General features: G+C 39.2%; 1 protein-coding gene across 1 annotated transcript in view; it reads right to left on the bottom strand.

Moving 5' to 3' along the window:
* The window catches only part of LOC105662026 (uncharacterized), a 53,317-nt gene that overhangs the window by 32,948 nt on the left and 1,852 nt on the right, over nt 1–18,517 (bottom strand). The window contains exon 2 of the mRNA XM_076531452.1: nt 6,983–11,634. Within this exon, the coding sequence (XP_076387567.1) occupies nt 6,983–10,278 (3,296 nt within the window). The 5' untranslated portion in view covers nt 10,279–11,634. The remainder of the gene's footprint in view (nt 1–6,982; nt 11,635–18,517) is intronic.

Below are 18,517 nucleotides of genomic sequence, written 5' to 3'. Positions count from 1 at the left end.
AATTGCATAAAACATTATAAATGTAAGACATACAAAAATTAAATAAAATGTAATAAATATAAAATACAAAGAAATTGCAAGAAACATAACAAATGCAAAACATAATGAAATGAACGACATATAATAAATGCAAAACCTAATAAATTGAATAAAATGTAACAAAAGCAAAACCTAATAAAATGAACAAAATATAATAAACGCAAAAACCTAATAAATCGAACGAAATGTAACAAAAGCAAAACCTAATAAAATGAATGAAATATAATAAACGCAAAACCTAACAAATCAAATGAAATGTAACAAAAGCAAAACCTAATAAAATGAACGAAATATAATAAACGCAAGACCTAATAAATTAAATGAAATATAACAAAAGCAAAACCCAATAAAATGAATGAAACGTAATAAATTAGGAGTCGCATCTATAAATTAGAATTAGTAAGATTAAATCACGGAGCAATACAAACAAGAAGATACGAAATTCCTAAGTCTAATACTATTTTCTTCGGGGACGAAATACACGTACGAAAGATATGTTTATCAATCCTTTGAGACAGGAGCGAAGGCTACGAATTTGAAATATCTGGTTGCGCAACGAGCATGGTCGTCGTCGTCGCGAAACGTAGACAACGAACGTAGGGCGAGACACGGAGCCACGACCCACTTTCGTGCCGTGCCAATTGCTGATCGTGGAACACGCAGTCCTAATTAGAGAAGTCTCGATCACCAATTAGAGGCCACGTGTTACAAGATCGGCCATCAACAATTCGACCACCTCGTGAGAAACGTACGATCGGCTAGCTGAAGGTTCTTGAACTTTTGCGGGTCATTTGTTTAACTTAACCCTTAAGAAGGTATTCTTCTTTGGTAGATTGCGGTTCTGGAAGTTTTCCGTTCTCAAATTTCTACTAACTCTCCAAATTCTCGAAATTCCCAAATTCCTTAATCCCCAAATTTTCAAGGTCCCGAATTGCCAAGGGCCCAAAATTCCAAGGTTCCAAATTTCCAAATTTCCAAATCCTCAAATTCCCAAATCCCCAAGTTTCCAAGGTCCCGAATTTCCAAGGTTCCAAATTTCCAAATTCCCAAATTTTCAAAGTCCCGAATTTCCAAGGTTCCGAATTTTCAAGGTCCCGAATTTCCAAGGGGCCGAATTTCCAAGGGCCCGAATTTCCAAGGTCCCGAATTTCCAAGGTTCCAAATTTCCAAATTCCCAAATTTCCAACGTCCCGAATTTCCAAGGTCCCAAATTTCCAACGTCCCGAATTTCCAAGGTCCCAAATTTCCAACGTCCCGAATTTCCAAGGTTCCAAATTTCCAAATTCCCAAATTTCCAACGTCCCGAATTTCCAAGGTCCCAAATTTCCAGCGTCCCGAATTTCCAAGGTCCCAAATTTCCAACGTCCCGAATTTCCAAGGTCCCAAATTTCCAACGTCCCGAATTTCCAACGTCCCAAGTTTCCAACGTCCCGAATTTCCAAGGTCCCAAATTTCCAAATCCCCAAATTTCCAACGTCCCGAATTTCCAAGGTCCCAAATTTCCAAATCCTCAAATTTCCAACGTCCCGAATTTCCAAGGGCCCGAATTTCCAAGGGTCCGAATTTCCAAGATCCCAAATTTCCAAATCCCCAAATCCCCAAATTCTCAAATTTCCAAATCCCCAAATTCTCAATTCCCCAAATTTCCAAATTTCCTAAATTCCTAAATTCCTAAATTCCTAAATCCCCAAATTCCAAATTTCCCAAATCTCAATCTCTCAAATCTCCAACCCAAGTTTCCAATCGCCACATATCACTCGTAGTTCACAGCCGTTGACAGGTAACAAATCATGGAACCTGGCCGAGCCCCAACAAAAATCCCCAGTTACACCCATGTAACTAGTACTAGATGCAAACTGTACGATCATAATACACACGAAATATCGCTCAGCTATTCTATTCCAGACACCGTGAAAATTCGTATGGCAGAAGTTCAACGATAAATAAATCGTTGTGGTCAGACTACCAGCGATCTACTTTGGTCCTGATATTCTAGCAAAGATTAACTGCTAGAAAGTTCAGGAATTCGGACTCTTCGTCTTGGAACGAATGATCTAATCTACGTGATCAAATGACTCCCCTTCACCAATTATTCCAACATTCCTAACCGAGTCACACAAATTGTGTTACAAATTTTTCTTCCAATCTGCGATATTTGTAAAATTATTGATATCGGTACTCGTTTAGAATCGCTTGTTTCTATGGTTTTTCGTTGTCAGTGATGTATTTATGGTCGTTTACGGTCGTAATTCTTGTTCGCATAAATCGGCGTTGATCTATGTGTATTATGACAGCTATTTAATTATGAACGACCAGGACTAATTACTAGAGACTAATTACTTGTTATTTTCGAAATTACGAATTTTATGGTAAAAAATATTTTATGAATTATTTACGTTTCAGTCGATCTTGCTGAATTGATTAATTTTCTGTTAAATTGATTTTATGAGATACACAAAATTATTCTGGTTTTTGTTAGTCAATATATTTTGTATTTTTAATTTGAACTGAAAGCAAATTTTTTGAATAATTACATGATATTTAATTATTTATTTAAAATATACGTATAGAATGATGTTAAACTTTATGTTAATGCAAAAGTAATGGAAAACGATTTTCTCGTAAATATTTATATGGCACTTGAAAGTTGTTTTATCTAAGAAATTTAGAAACTTTATCTCAGAAAATTAAAGACTGGTTCTTTAAAATCAGTAAGTCAATACATCTTACTAAAAAATAACTCTCTACGTTCGATCAAAACATTTACATCACAATTATTGCTTTTCTACTACTTTTTGCTATTTAAGTGCTCTAACAAACGTCAGCAATGTCACCTAACTAAAAACTCAAACTTGATAATGACGATAGTCAGTATCATTTAACATTTAAAACACTTGATCGACATCGTTAAATAATTTCTTCTTACGTAATGTCTTATCAGTCGATTTTGCACGTGCTGTCTCGGCTTAAAGTACATATTTATACAGAATGATTAATGATCTTAGACACACATTCAGTTCTGCAACTTTCTGTACCATAATTTTTGTATTACAATATTAATCAATTTTTTTAGGCGATCAATTCTTTCGTGCATATAAACATTTTTTTAGTAAATGAAAATAATTATGTATGTTAAGTTGTCTCTTCATCAGAAGAATTGATACATCTATATTTTCTCACAAAAGTTAGTTAAAAAGTCAGACATATTGGATTCTTTTAAGTCTCTTATGTCTCTTATGACTCTTATTACAATATTAATTTTTGAGGTTAAGTCTGACCAACTTCTGTAGCTACAAGTTTTTAATATTAAATAACTAGTATATTTTGAATTTTTGTACATCCTGAATGTACTCAATTGTGTCTTTAATTTATGCAAAAGATAATGAATTATTGAACAACTTTTTAAAGTAAGATGATGAATTACTCTACATCTTTTTAGGTTAAGATTAAACCTCCTACATAAAAATTCTCTCCAGGAGCTAAACAAGTAATAAATTACTTCAAACTCAAATTTTCGACTAATAGGCAAAGAGACAAAATGGTTTCTCATGCAGTAGAATCGTCGAATTTCAACGGTTTTTAATTGACACGAAGAGTAACCGTGTTCGGTGGTGTTTCTCAACGTAGGAGGTATCACGGTAGTTTACCACGTTCAATCTCGTTTAAATATTTAACGGTGGTCATGTATGCACGTCGATCGGCTCGTTATAACCAGCTTGACAGACCGGAGGTGGAGTCTGCGAGATACAGTCGCTATCGTGGTGCCCGGTATTAAAATGCAAATGATCACACTATCGCCGAGCGTAACTCGTATCAACGTGCTACCTCCGTAGCCGCGGACTCGTAAAACACCCTGACATCGTCTCCTTTCCCGTTCTGTATGCATAAAGTAACACGGCTACGCAGACATTTCCACGCGTCGATCTACTCGATTGAAATTTCATTGTTCTTTCCATGCGAGAGACAGATCGAAATTTGATATTTGACGGGCTAAACGATCCAAATAATTGCTGTTTACGTTCCGATTGGCTGATCAATTATCTAAATGCGATTGATCTTATCGTTGGACGGTGAAAGACGTTTCGATAGCACGTATCGTGTTTGCGACCAGGGAGAGTATAAACCTCTGGTAGAAATACATAGTGGTTGAATCTAGTAGTATCTATATTTGCGACTTTGATAAATAATCAGCTTCGATGTAGAATCACTTTGACTGTATCACTTTGAGAACCACTTTGACTGTATCACTTTGAGAACTACTTTGACTGTATCACTTTGAGAACCACTTTGACTGCATCATTTTGAGAAGCACTTTAATTGTGGATCACAATGACTATAATATATTATTTTTCTGACCTGACTCGCAATTTCAAAGTGCCAAATCTAACCTAACCCAGATTCATTCCCAAATCTAACCTAACCCACAACTTTAAAATCCTAAATCTAACCTAACCCAGAACCTTAAAATCCGAAACCTAACCTAACCCACAACCCTAAAATCCGAAATCTAACCTAACCCAACACTCTAAAATCCCGAATCTAACCTAACCCAACACTTTAAAACCCTAAAATCCCAAATCTGACCTAACCCAACACTCAAAAATCACAAATCTAACCTAACCCAACACTTTAAAACCCTAAAATCCCAAATCTGACCTAACCCAACACTCAAAAATCACAAATCTAACCTAACCCAAACTCTAAAATCTTTAATCTAACCTAACCCATAACCCTAAAATCCGAAATCTAACCTAACCCAACACTCTAAAATCCCAAATCTAACCTAACCCACAACCCCAAAATTCCAAATCTAACCTAACCCAAAACCCCAAAATACCAAATCTAACTTAACCCAAAATACCTAAACCCTCAATGTAATTTAACCTAACCTAAGACTTAAATTTAACTAAAAAAATTCCAAACAAAATATTCTTACTTTTGCGATCCATTCGTGCAAATAATTTTAGTATTATCTCCGAGGTATCAAATTAGCATTTCTTCAATATGCTGTACACTATGTATTTGCACACAAATCGTCATCAATCAAGCGATCATAATAACCTCATCGAACATCGTAATAAACGTTTAAATATCACATTTTCTTAACATTACAGTTTGCAATTATTTCGTTACTTTTTTTCATCACAAGAAGAAATAACTATATTAAATAAATCAAGCTTGTCTATCACTTGGAATAAATTTATCGTATTGCATAACAGTTACGTTTTCAATATAATTATGAATGGGCGTATCGAGCAATAATTATTCAAATGTCTATAACGAATCACTGTTGGCGTAAAGATGGTGTAATGGCGGGAAGCGGGAGTTGTTTTCACAACAGCGACGCGTAAAGAATTTTCTCTCGATTCATTAAAACCAATCTCCTATTTGCTGATTGAATAATACCTGGCTTGCGAGATGTTGGTACTTAATTATTGATCGCTATGACACTCGGTGAATGTGGTATGCCTTCTACATATTAAAAATTGTTTGGTGACTCTTGATTTGTGATGGACGAGCTCTATTCATTAAGCGAACGATCGTGCATTCCAGTGACGCCTTGTACATGATAAATAAACACGATACTTTTAATTCTAGTAATTTACTGATATTTATTATATATTGCATGCAACTGATCCAAATCTGTCTTGATGGTTCAATACTTCGAAAGAGAGAACAAGTCAAGGTGTATTAAATTATTTAATTAGATTAACACCTAGATACTCGAGAATTTTATATGTATAGTAAAATAGCAGCTCGATAATTCTCTGCGCTTGGGGCTTCGGAGACGGACCCTAACGAATTATCTGTTTAGAATATTTTCAAAGCAACGAGTGCTTGTAATTAACTTCTACTAACAAAAATAACAAAATATTGCAAAAATAATATAAAAATATATCTGCAAGAATTTCACGTAAAATTAATTCTATTTGTTTTAATTTATGTAACATTTTCACAAATTTCTTTTTAAAAACAAATTTGTCACCTTTTGTGATACTTACATGATTAAAGATCAGACTTTCCAAGTGTTTCAAGATGCGCTATTTAATATGTAATAACTTAACATGATCGAGGGATTCCAGCGGTTCTAACATCTTTCCTTCAACCGGCAACATCGCGTCTGCAAGTTGACTTTACATCTAGATGCAGATTGCAGATGCAGCGAGAGGTTAATCCGTGGACTCTCGATTTTATATGCATTTCATCGTGTTTCTTTTTTTACCCTTTCGTTCGCCACTCTTTCGCATTAATTACAGTCGACGTCATACAGACCAGACGTATTTCATTCCAACGTGTACCGCGCGCAATATTTCCTTCTCCCTGTTCGCGTACCAGAACGAGAGCAAAATAACCACGCATAATTATCTTTATCGACTGAATAATAGCGGTAGAAGAGAAAAGAATCTAGATGAAAAGCGTTTCGTACGTAAACACGTAAGACAATGTCGACTTTTCTACGCTTTGGCCCCATTGAAATTTTTATCCGACTGTGTGTGTGACGCGGAGGAGCAATGTACACTTCCCTCGTGAAAATGACGGTGCAGGGGAAAAGGGATGTATCATTTGAAAGTTTACGACGTTTGATACTTAGATATTTAGGTAGATAATTAGATAGTTAGATTGTTAGATACCTAGGTAGTTAGACATTTAGATATTTAAATATTAAGATATGTAGAAATTTGAACATTTGAAAATTTGTGCATATTCAACTGGATCACCCTATATGGTTAAATATTTATGCAATACCTAGTCCACATATTTTTATCCTCAAGCATGCAAGAAGTTCAACAACTATTAAACTATGCTAACTGATAAATATTTCTAAACAAATGTTTGCAAACAAAAATTGTTACACTGTTCTCAAACATTCATTATCGCGTTTGCGAACAGAAAGTATATCTACTATTATCTATTATTCATAAATAAGCGAAGAAAGAATTACCTGCCGAATAGAGGATGCCATAGCTGCGAGTCATCAGGCGAGCTGGCCGTGGAGCTGACTTCCGGTTCCTGTTTAAGCAACCCGGTCCGTACCTTGAGCAACGGCGGGTAAGGGCTGGTTCTCCGGCTACTGGAAAGATCGATCGGCGCGGGCATTAGCGTGCCGATCGGTTTGCAGCTGAGCTTGGGCCTCGTTTGCGACGCGTTTTTCATCCCGTTGCTCGCGTGACCGGACCCTTTGTTAGTGCCGTTGTTGATCCTTGTATGAGAGTGTCGCGACCTGGAGACCGGGCCCTCGCCGTGATCGAGTACGTGCTGAAGATGCGCCAGGGATATCACCAATAAATCTGGATCCCTGAGGAGATCCGGTCTGGTCAATGCCTCCGGTAGCCTGAGCTCCGGCCGAGAGGCGAGCAATTTCGGAATTTCGGTGGCGGGAGCCGCGGCGAGACCCGGCAAGTAATCCCTCGGCACCAGCAGAGGATCCGGTATCAAATGTCCAGACGTCTCGATCAATTCTCTAAGCTGACTAGCAGGATCGAGGAGTTTATCCGTGCTGGTGGAGGTGGCACAGGCCTCCTCCATGGCGTGCATCCGGAGCTTCCCGGAGGATTTTTGATAGGAACTCGATTGGCTCTTTTGTCGACCGACCGACCATTCGGTATACATCGGCCTTTTGGGCGTGGCACGATCCGTCACGAGATACGTACTGTGGATATCACCGCTGGACATCGGTCTGCCGGAGTTCCTTATCTCCTGACCGTGAACACCGGACCGTTCCTGGAAGCTCCTGTTACCCTTTCTGTTCGCGTTGGTCCTCTCGGTGTCCTTCGCGTGATCCGTCCGCACGGGAAGATGATCACTGGGCACTTGCTCGCAGCGGATCGATATCTCCTTCTGTTTCTCGTAGTCTCGCGCCTCCAGTTGATTCGGTGACGACAAGATACCCTTCAAAGTTAGATCGTTCTTCGCGTCCTCCGAACAGGACACCGAACAAGGCGGACTAGGTAGCAGTCTCTCGAGATACGCGGAGGAGGGCCTCCTGGAAGCCGGCGAACACGGGATTCCACTTGGCTGCGGCGATACAACCGTGCCACGGGTTCGAAGTTCCTCGAGGACTTGCTCGTCGAAATGTTCTACATCCTGATATTTGCATTTCGCTTGCGCCTCGCTGCTTCTGCTCGAGCTTATCCAGTGCGCCTGATTTTTCGCGTTCTCCAGAGGAGTTCTACGATCCTCCGAATTCCCCGAGGTCTGTCTATGGAAATAGTCCCTGTCAGACTCGTAGGCCAGCGAATCGGCCTTCTGACGCCTGAGATCCTCCAGCACCTGTGAGTCGCAGTCGTCCTCGATCTCCTCGATGTCCCGTTCGTCCTCGTCCTCCTCGTGAGGGAATCCGTCCAGCTTCGACTCGTCGACATAGCCGTCGTTCTTCGGGAAATTCACGGTGCTTTCCGGAGACTCGACGCGAGCCTTCGCGCTGGGAGAACTCGAATGTGTCGCGACGGTTTGAGAGTTCCTGTACCGGTAACTGGGAATGATGATCGACAGGCCCGGCAGACTCTTCGGAGAGGACGTGCCACGCGCCTCCGTCGCGGAGTCGGCGTTTTTCAACAACCTCTCCACGCATTCCGCTTGGGAATCTGGCGATCTGCTCGAGGACGATGCCTTCGACGCCGGTCTCGTTATCGACTTCGTGCTCTCCGGCGTGTGAGTTCTCGTTATGGAGACTGACAGACCCGGAGTGTTCCTGAGCGCGTTCAGAATCTTCGAGCTGTCGTTGTAATCTAGTTTGATCGGTTCTCCCGGCTCGTCCGGTCGTTCCTCTTCCGTTTCCAGCTGCGCGTCGTCGTCCACGGTCACCACGTTTTGCCACTTAGAACGAGAATTCGATTTACACTTGGCTCGACTCGCGAGACCACCGTCCGCTTCGACGATCTTACACGATTTCGAGTCCGAATTGTTTTTTACGGACACAATGATCACATCGTCCTTTATCCTAGGCTTCTTCTTCCTCTCCTCGCCTTCGGTCTCGTAGCTCGCGAGGATCTTCTCTTCGTTTATCTCGATTTTATCCTCGGCGAGGTGCTCGCTGTTTTTGTTCTCATCTTCGTGCCGATAGTCCGAGATCACGTCGGTCCTCGTCTGATCCTTGATTTTGTTAGACAACTCCATCAGCATGGTCGCGTTCGAATCTTTGATTCTGTCCGTGGATCTACCGTGGAAATTCTCGTTGAGAATCTCGTACGTTTTCGTGGAGTCGACCGGGAGATCGGCGCTGGGCGTATCGGTAGCTAGAACGGGCGAAGCGGTGGCATCTATCATGTTCAGTATATCCTGAATGCCCGCCTTGTTCATGTGTCTTCTTTTTTCATTATCTACTACTGCCTTCTCCTCACCAGCGATAACATCATCCTCGCTCTGCCCCTTCTGGTCTTTTTCCCGTCTCTGAAGGACATTCTGATGAACGCCCTCGGGCAATCGAGAAAAGTGTAGCTGCTCCAGCACGACTCGCGGCTGAAACAGCTTATCCTTCTGCAACCTTTCCAGGTTGCTTCTTCCATAGCATCTGGTCAAGTCTTTGTCGAATCTATTTTCCTCCTCCACTTCGTTCTCGTTCTCGTCCCTTTCCTCTTCCTCTTCGTCCTCTTCGTCCTCGTCGTCTTCCTCCTCGTCATCCTCCTCGTCATCGGAGCATGACTCTCGTTGCCGCTCGTCGTCCCACCGCGCTTCGACTCTCGCGTTATTTCGCACTCTGTCCATAGAATAAGCATAGTCCCGTCGATGCTCGATCTTTCCGTTAATCTCATCGTAACTCCTCTTCCTTCCGGCACCGTCTCTGTCGACCAGACCGTTGGTACGGCCATTCGCCAGCTCTTTCCTCGGGATATGTTGAAGATCCAGCGCGACGCGTTCGGTCCGCTTGTCGACATCTTTTTCGCCGTTTGTGACGGACGAACTCGAGGAGTTCGCGCCGCTCGTTCTCTGGAAAGTGACACCCAAGTCGGTCGAGTACATGTTCGAAGCGGTTCTCGGTATCGAACGCCATCCCTGCGCCGTTTTGGTCAGCTTGATGCGATTCCTCTTGTCGTAGTCCTCGCATCTCACCTCGACGATCCTCTGCTCTCGCTGCGAGGCCCACAGAAATATCGGATTCACCTTCGGCCGTTTCTCTTCCGGCTCGTCGGACGATTGCTCGTCCCGTAGCTGTTTCTGGTGCTTCTGATGATGGTGGTGGTGATGATGATGACGTCTTTGACGACGGGGCGCTGTGCCCCGTGCAGGGGCCCCGCTCATCACTCCATCCAACGAGCGGTTATTACTCTGCCACTCGTCCACGGAGACGACTTCTTCTGGCAACCGCTTCTGTTCCTCCAATCACGTTCAATTATTTTTCCACGGACGCTCGACCGGCGAACCTCGCGTCTACGGGGTAGCACTTCGAGTATCCTCGGCACATGAACGCTCACGCGTTACGCGGTTGACAGAGACCGGTCATCACAGTTTCGATTACATTCTTCGATCGACAGCGAACGACCATGTTCCTCGCGACACAGGGCTAAGGCTACTAAGTAATTAGTTCGGATCATGGGTGGACTCACCCCATCGGCTAACTACAACTCACCCTGAAGTCAATTTCTCACCGTCCATTAACAAACAAGCCAGTTTCGAGCAAGCAACGATCGATCTTAAGGGCATTGACATTGTTGACCCAGCACTTCCGCGAGCCAGATGCACCGGACACATAGGCCACGCTTTGGTCTACCTCGGCGTTTCCGTCCGAAGACGCGTACTCCCTTCTGCTGTCTCTTTCGCGTATCTTCGGCAACAAGAGGACCCGGTTCAAGGGTTCACTGACACCGGACACACGGAATTTCGTGGTTCCACCGCGATAACTGACCGGTCACCGGAGAGGTCCACCGTATAGCCGGGTAACGGAGCTCGTCGACGTTCGTACGTTCGGCTATCGAACCGTGATGCGGTGCACGCGAGAGGAGAGGATCAACGGGCTCGTCGATTTTCATCGAGGCATCTGTACAACGTCGATTTGCATCGAGCTTGCGGCGTCGACTCCGTCGAGCTTACGGCTGGCAGCACTGAGTACGTTCGACCCATCGAGCTTCTCTCGAACCATTCGCCTCTCCTCTTTCTCTCTCTCTCTCTCTCTCTCTCTCCCTCTCTCTCTCTCTCCTTCCCTCTCTTCAACGTCACTGTTCACCGTCTCACTCTGTCTCTCTGTCTACTTACACGGTGGTTGCACCGGCCTTGTCGCACCCTAAATCTCTCTCCTCGAAATTCTTTAATCCTTTCCACTGTCTGGACTCGGCGACTTCAAGGTCCGTTTTCAGGGCGCGTTCGCGGGAGGATCGTATCGCTCGATCCGATGAAAACGACACTTTCTATCCTTGACCGTGCGCGAATTCTCGACGATGCCGAGGAATTGTCATCGATGACATAACATACAGCAAAATCTATTCACCGGTTACATGTCGTTACGCGCGGAGTCACTGTCTGGGAGCTACTGTCGGTGCCTCCTCGTTGCCTTCCACTTCGCCGCCGCCACCCCCGCTCCGCGGAATCGCGGCCCAACACCGTATCTATACACGAGGCCCTCGTCTTAACTGCTCCATCCTACTGCTACAACTTCTCAGTCTGAAAACGATAGGAAAGAAAAAATAAATGGAGCTCCGGATGACATTTGTTAGGAAATTACTTCTTCTTTGTACAAATCATGTTGGTTAATATTGATAGATATACGTGGAGACGTTAAATATTATCATTATTCATAATTTTTGTTGGTGACAAGTTTTGATGTGTTTAATCCATGAATAACAATTTGATGAATGAAAAGTTTGTCCTTTGATTTATGCTCGATGAACATCATTGTAATTATGTTATTTCGTATAATCTTTTATGAAATTTGATGTTTTACTTTCGTTGCTGCGTTTAATTTTAACAGGAACAGATGTAACCTTGCTACTTAAGAATTAACTAACGATTTATTGCTAACCAAAGATTTTTGGACTGATTGCCTCTCGATAATTCCCTGTAGGAGTCTACTAACCTCTTGGACATATTGTCCTTATAAATGAGACTAGAATTATTGAGAAAGTGATTGAATACTAAATTAAATTCACCTAGACTTTACAGCGTTTTTCCTAATCACTATGTTATTTTACTAGATGTAATTTAGTACTTTACAGATACATTATACTAGTTTATTTACACATACAGAATGGTTAAACGCGTTCCAAGTTATTTATAAAGTAAAGAGTGTTTCAACATTTTCACAGCGAGGCTCACTCTTTGAAATTCTTTGCTGTCATTTGGCAATAAAATAACAGTTTATGATAGGACAACCGATCGTTAATTACTAATATCTGACAGAATTTCTGAGAAACTATAATGTCTATTTCACAGCATGCAATGACACACATTTTCCGTGCCAGCTGTATAAACATTTTACAGAAGTATATCAACACCCATTTCAATTTAAAAATGGCTCTTCAAAGGTTCGTAAAGATCCAATATGGCCGTTAAATAAAAATAAAGTCATAAAAGAATGCAAAGACTTCTGCCATATTAAAATTACATTCATATTAAACAAGCAATTAATTATGAAATATAAGGAATATATACAATTTCTTTGGTTAATCATTTATATTTTATGAAACACAATTTATATGGCATATTTAAAACATGAAGTGATAAAATTAAAATTGATGTTACATAAATTAGATTTACGAAAAGTGGGAGGTACTTCTTCCATTAGTCAGAGTGTCAGGTTAGGTTGACTTGTAACTCAAAATAAGTGTAGAGGTCATGAATTTAATTGCAAACTTGACCTTACCTTGTAACGTCATGATCCGTGACGTACAATGCGGTTCAAATGTGACAGACCTAATTGAATTTTTAATTTAATTCTAATCATAATGTATGCAATACAAAATGTCCTGAAATGCTTGCACATAAATGCTCGGTACAAAATGCTTACGTACTGAATGCAAAATGCTTGCATACAAAATGTGGTCAATTAGTGTATGTCTTATTTCTAAATTTAGTTGTGGGTAATGTAATTGTAGAGGAGATTATAGATGGAGGGATGAATATAAATAGTGAGTGGGGTTTAAGGATTAATTTTAATAGAAAATTGGTGGTACAGGGTAATGGGGTTAACGGAAACGGCCCTGTCGCGTTCTTACCCCTTACCCCGAGATAGCCAGCTCGCGGCCGGAGCACCGACCATGAAAAGAGACCGAAGGAACAAGCAACGAGGACAGCCGCAGAGGAAGAGAATGGGATAACCTGTGTGTATATACGGGTATACAGAGTGTACCGAAGGTAACTTCGATTACAATAGTATCAACGATTTTACCAGCATTAAAAGCAGAGAAAACTCAACCGATTAAAGTTGCGCGTGCCGACTAATCGGCCATCTTTTCTCCCTCGCCATTTACAAAATTAACGCGACACCTAAACCTGCACTCACCTAATTGAACTCTGCAAATTTGATAGATCTTAATTACCTTAATACAGAATTATTGTTAGACAAATTTTTATTCTGAGAAAATTTGAAATGTACACCGTCACGCGGTGTCGCGTTAATAAATTTGTGAAAAGGGAGAAAAAAAAGGGCTCCTGGTATTTTCTGGACGAAAGATTTACCCGTGTCCCCGACGAGGAACTAGTTTTCGATAAACGAGCACCTCCTCGTTAAGTGGCTCCACGAAGGGGGCCGAAATCGTACTCACCCTATATCCCTGGCCGAGAGGGACAGAGAGGATTTATGAAGGATGAAGAGAGACAGTCGGACACGAAGAGGGAGCCAGAGGTGCGACGGAGATAGAGAAATATTTTTATTAAAAGGAGGGAGGCAACCTAATGGAGGAACAGAGACAGATTCACGACGCAGTACACCGTGTCGGATGCTGATGCTGCATTAAGCCCCGTTTGCACTTCCGCCCTTCCATTCGCGGGCTTCGATCCTTTCATACGCTCCCCTTGCACCGGTACCACGGATTGTTTCCAATGATTTTCATTTTATATTGTATTTCTACCTCTTATTGCGACAGTTTCGTTGATTATTGTAAATACTGTTCCTTTGACGCATACTTTCGTTCCACGACTTTTATCGCTTTTTGTTTGCTGTTTACTTTATTACGGTGTAACAATTTTTATTTTGGGAGGAAGTTGATAATTTTTTGTAATATTTCTAGACTAATGTTAATTTTAATATTACAATATTAATATTCGTAAGTACTTTTGTTGTAAGTAAATTTATTTTTTGGGTTTATGTCTGACATCAATTTTAATTTTATAAGGAAATTTAATTTTGTATACTGTGGCAGTATAATGGTTTTATATTTTATGAAATAAAATATTTTATATTTTATAATGGTTTTATGTGTAGTCTATAATGGTTTTATATTATAATTGTAAAATATATGTGAATGTACTGTTATGTTGCTCCTTTCAAGATTTTAATATGATGCAATGATGAATGCAGTGAAAGACTACAAAGTATTTCAGTGGTGTAACTAGGGAGGGTCCATGGAACATGGCCCCCTATTAGATATAATTGGAATAAATATACAGTGAGAACGGTAAGCTTCTCCAGGGAAAATGGTAATGTGGGCGAAGATAATGATACTCTTTGCTAAAATATTCTGAAGTTATTCGAGATCTTAAAAAATTTTTTTAATAATCGAAAAATTTGAAGAATTGTCAACTAAAAATTTTCTAAACTTCTAAATTCGAATTTATAAAATATGAAAACATAATTTAAAATATTATTTCAGACATGCAATCCGTCGAAAACTTAAGTGATTTTAAATTAGAAACTCATAGTTTAAACAACAAATTGTGTCATTTAAATGAGACAACCTTTGTACATCGTATATCAGTTGTCACGTGTTTACATTGTAGAATCAACAGCATTGTGAATGTTTAAAAAATCCAACTTGATTACTCAAATACGATTTACATTGGGAAAATACACATTGTGGTATCTATCAGATAATTGAATTCAAACAATCTGTTTTTTTTGCAGCTTCATTTCTTTGAATTGGCTAACACGTCGACATGTTGTGAATAACATAGATGTACCAACCTAACAATATTTTAATATTTTAATAATTTAAAGAGAATATTATGTTGCATAATTTTATATGTATTTTTTTATATAATAGAAACTTAAATAAATATTAAATAAGTACACGAGTAGGTAGCTAGAAATAAAAATAAATAAAATTCCCAAGTTTTCAAATCCGTAAATTTTGTATAGAAGAGAATTATTACTTATTAAGTATTGGATTGGTATATTCGACTATTAGTTGCAAGATATTAGTATCGATCGCCCAAAAATTCATCCGTGCAACTTTCTTCGCAAGATTCTCCATGCTAAACATTCAATACCACATCCTCCAATTATTACATTTCACTGCGTTAAAGAAATTTCCCGCAAAGGAGGATGGTAAAGGACCAATACCTCCGCGAGTCAAACAAGGCGTACAGAATTTCGCGATGCAAAGCCTTGATACACTCGAGATCCATCGACAAACAATGGCGGGAGGCGGTAACTTGAAGGACTTAATCTTAAAAGAGAATCCTCCCGAACGAGAGGACCATTGACTCCGGTAGCTACGCGATCTATAATTCCGTCTATTATTATTCTGTTTATCAAACTTCCCATGAAACGTTGTCGAACCCGGAAAATACGAAGACATTCCGTCGATGGTACAAAAAGATAGACAGCGTTAACACCAGGTTTACGAAACGCGTCAAAATGACGCGACTTAGATTCCTCATTTTAAATCACAGAAAGCTTTTGTCGAAATGTATGTTAACTTCTGTCGAGATGAATAATCGTACAAATTACTTTATGGTTCATTCCCGTATATCGCTGTACTTTATTTCTGATTTCAAGGTGAATGGACACAGGAGTGTATGTCAAGTATTAAGTACAGATGTGGAGGTATCTTTCCTCTGTGGCTAGAAGCTAGTTTTCTCGGTGTTTGTTCGTCGTTTGGCATCGACTTTAAGACAAACACGAAGTGTACCGGCAAGGTCACGTGATGGACTTCGTCCAGGACGAGACGAGGGAGCATACATAGAAGGGAGACGTCACTGACCGTGGACGCACGCGAGACTCGCGACAATTTTGTCCACAACATAGCAGGAACTCCGTGCATCGGCAGATAAAGCGGAAGAATGCGGCCTCGGTGAACTCTGATTCGAGGAACACGCGCCTTTTACCATTTCCTATCGGCCCTTCCTTCCAAACAACCCAACGATCGGCACACCGTTGCCAGAATCAAAGAATAATTCTGCTCATTGAACGTTTACATGTCTCACACACGATATAGGTCTTAAACTTAATCATTAATCATGAGTAATAATAAATGATTTTTTACATAAACAATCAATCAACGGTTGATTTAAATAATCGATAAATGATCATGCAAATGAAAAATAAATGATCATGTAATTAATGGATGGTTTGTCATGTAAATAATCAGTAATCGTTGATTATGTAAAGTATTATTTATGGTTATGTAAAGAATAAGTGGTTGTTGTAAATAATCAAAACTGATTAGAAAAAAATTCATTTATCATATTATATTTATTTTAACGATTATACTTATTTTCATTTTTACTGCGATTATTTGATTTATTTCAGCTTCACAAAATGGCTGATCCTTTTTTCACTCATCAAAACTCAATGAGATAAAACTAAACCTCAGCAAAGTGTTACTTTCTCCTCTCAGAAAAGTTTGAGATTGTTCCAAAGGTCTCATAGGGTATTTTGTTCATAAAAAATCAATGTCACCCTCGGACATGTTCAGTGTTACTAACAACCGAATCACATGAATGGCTTCCGCCAGGTAATCCGAGGGAGTGTTCGGTCGTCGAAATGTCGGGGAAGTGTATCAAGATTTTGATACTGGATACTGGCAGTGATTATTCGTTTATGTACTTGTTTTACACGCTATCTTTGATCAAATTTAGATCGAATATTGCACGATAATTGCAAGTCGGTGAAATTCCTTCTTAAACGATTATGAATTCGATGGTGGATGGCTGGGTATTGATTCGATTTTCGAGGACGCATACGTCTGTAGATAAAATATTAAATAATTTAATGAATAATGTAGGTACTTCAGAAGAAGGAAGACATTTTGTCATGAATGTGTTATTAGATACTCAGACTGAAATATATTATTACTTACGTTATTACGGTAATTTTATTATATTTAATTAGGTATTTAATTTAGATTGACTGTTGAAAGTTATATTAAATTTTGTAATTTTGACAAATCTATAATTTGTACATTTTACTCTTTTTACAATTTCAAAATTACCTAATTAAATTAAATTAAAAATACGTAGTTGCAAGTACCTACAATCAGTGTACAATTACAGTCATTTCCTTGTATATTTAAATAAATTCAAAAATCCTTTGCGAAGAATAAAGAAATTCTCTATAAAAAAAATTCTGTTGGAAGTACGAGATATAAAATTATAGAGAACGTGATACAAATATGTTAATGACTTTCCATTATTATTGTATCACGAGAGCAAACTGGTTCTTTGTAAAATACATAAAAATTGTATGTACTAAAAACGTAAATAATTAAACGTTTAATCTTTGAACGACGTGTACTCCGTCATGTAAGACCCGCGATCGGCCATAAACAGTGCCACTTGAATAATTCAAAAGGAAACTATATGTACGCATTGTATAGAAAGGGAGCAGGTATACAATAAATATACGTACACATTTTCCTTTCATATCTGCAAAATATTTTTACTATGACGTCTTGTTTTACTCGATGCATTATTGTTATGCATTGTTTAAAGGTTAGATAACATATGGAAGCTGCATTGCATACTAATCATTCTTTTGTTTAACTATTTTGAGAACAGATTTACAAATTCAGTGATACTTGTTAACAAAATATAATTTATTATTAATTATTACTATTTTGTTATTTTGATTATTTTATTATTTATTATTATTTACTATTTACTATTTTATTTTGAATATTAGACCTGCATTATAGAAATATTTTCATGTAATTACAGTATCCTTGCATATAAATCTAATAAAGTTTGTTGAAATATAAAAATAGAAACTTTGAATTTGATAATTTTTTAAAAAAGAAGTTTAATAAAAATGTAATGAAAAAGAAAATTAATAAAAATGTTAAAATTGTATATAGAAATCTATATTATCGACCGAATGAAGTGAGAGGTTGGCAACACTCCTTGCTAGAGAGCATGGCGGTTCGCAAATAACCAAAGCTATTTTAAACGGCATAAAACGATGTAATTTTTCGATCGACTAAAAATAACAGTAATTGGAATCTGGTCCGTGATCGCCGATACGAAATTTCAATTCTGAGTCATTCGGATATTAACACACTTTATGGAGCCACAGAACGGAGTTAATATAGCTAATACTCCAGTTAATTTTATAAACCTCGTTTATGTACCTGTCAATCGCATTCCTCTATGATGGGATTTGCTTTTCAGA

This window comes from Megachile rotundata, chromosome 4, assembly GCF_050947335.1.
Source record: "Megachile rotundata isolate GNS110a chromosome 4, iyMegRotu1, whole genome shotgun sequence".
NCBI classification, from domain to species: Eukaryota; Metazoa; Arthropoda; class Insecta; order Hymenoptera; family Megachilidae; genus Megachile; species Megachile rotundata.
The sequence above is the reverse complement of the archived record's forward strand: the minus strand, read 5'-3'. Positions and strand labels throughout refer to the sequence as shown.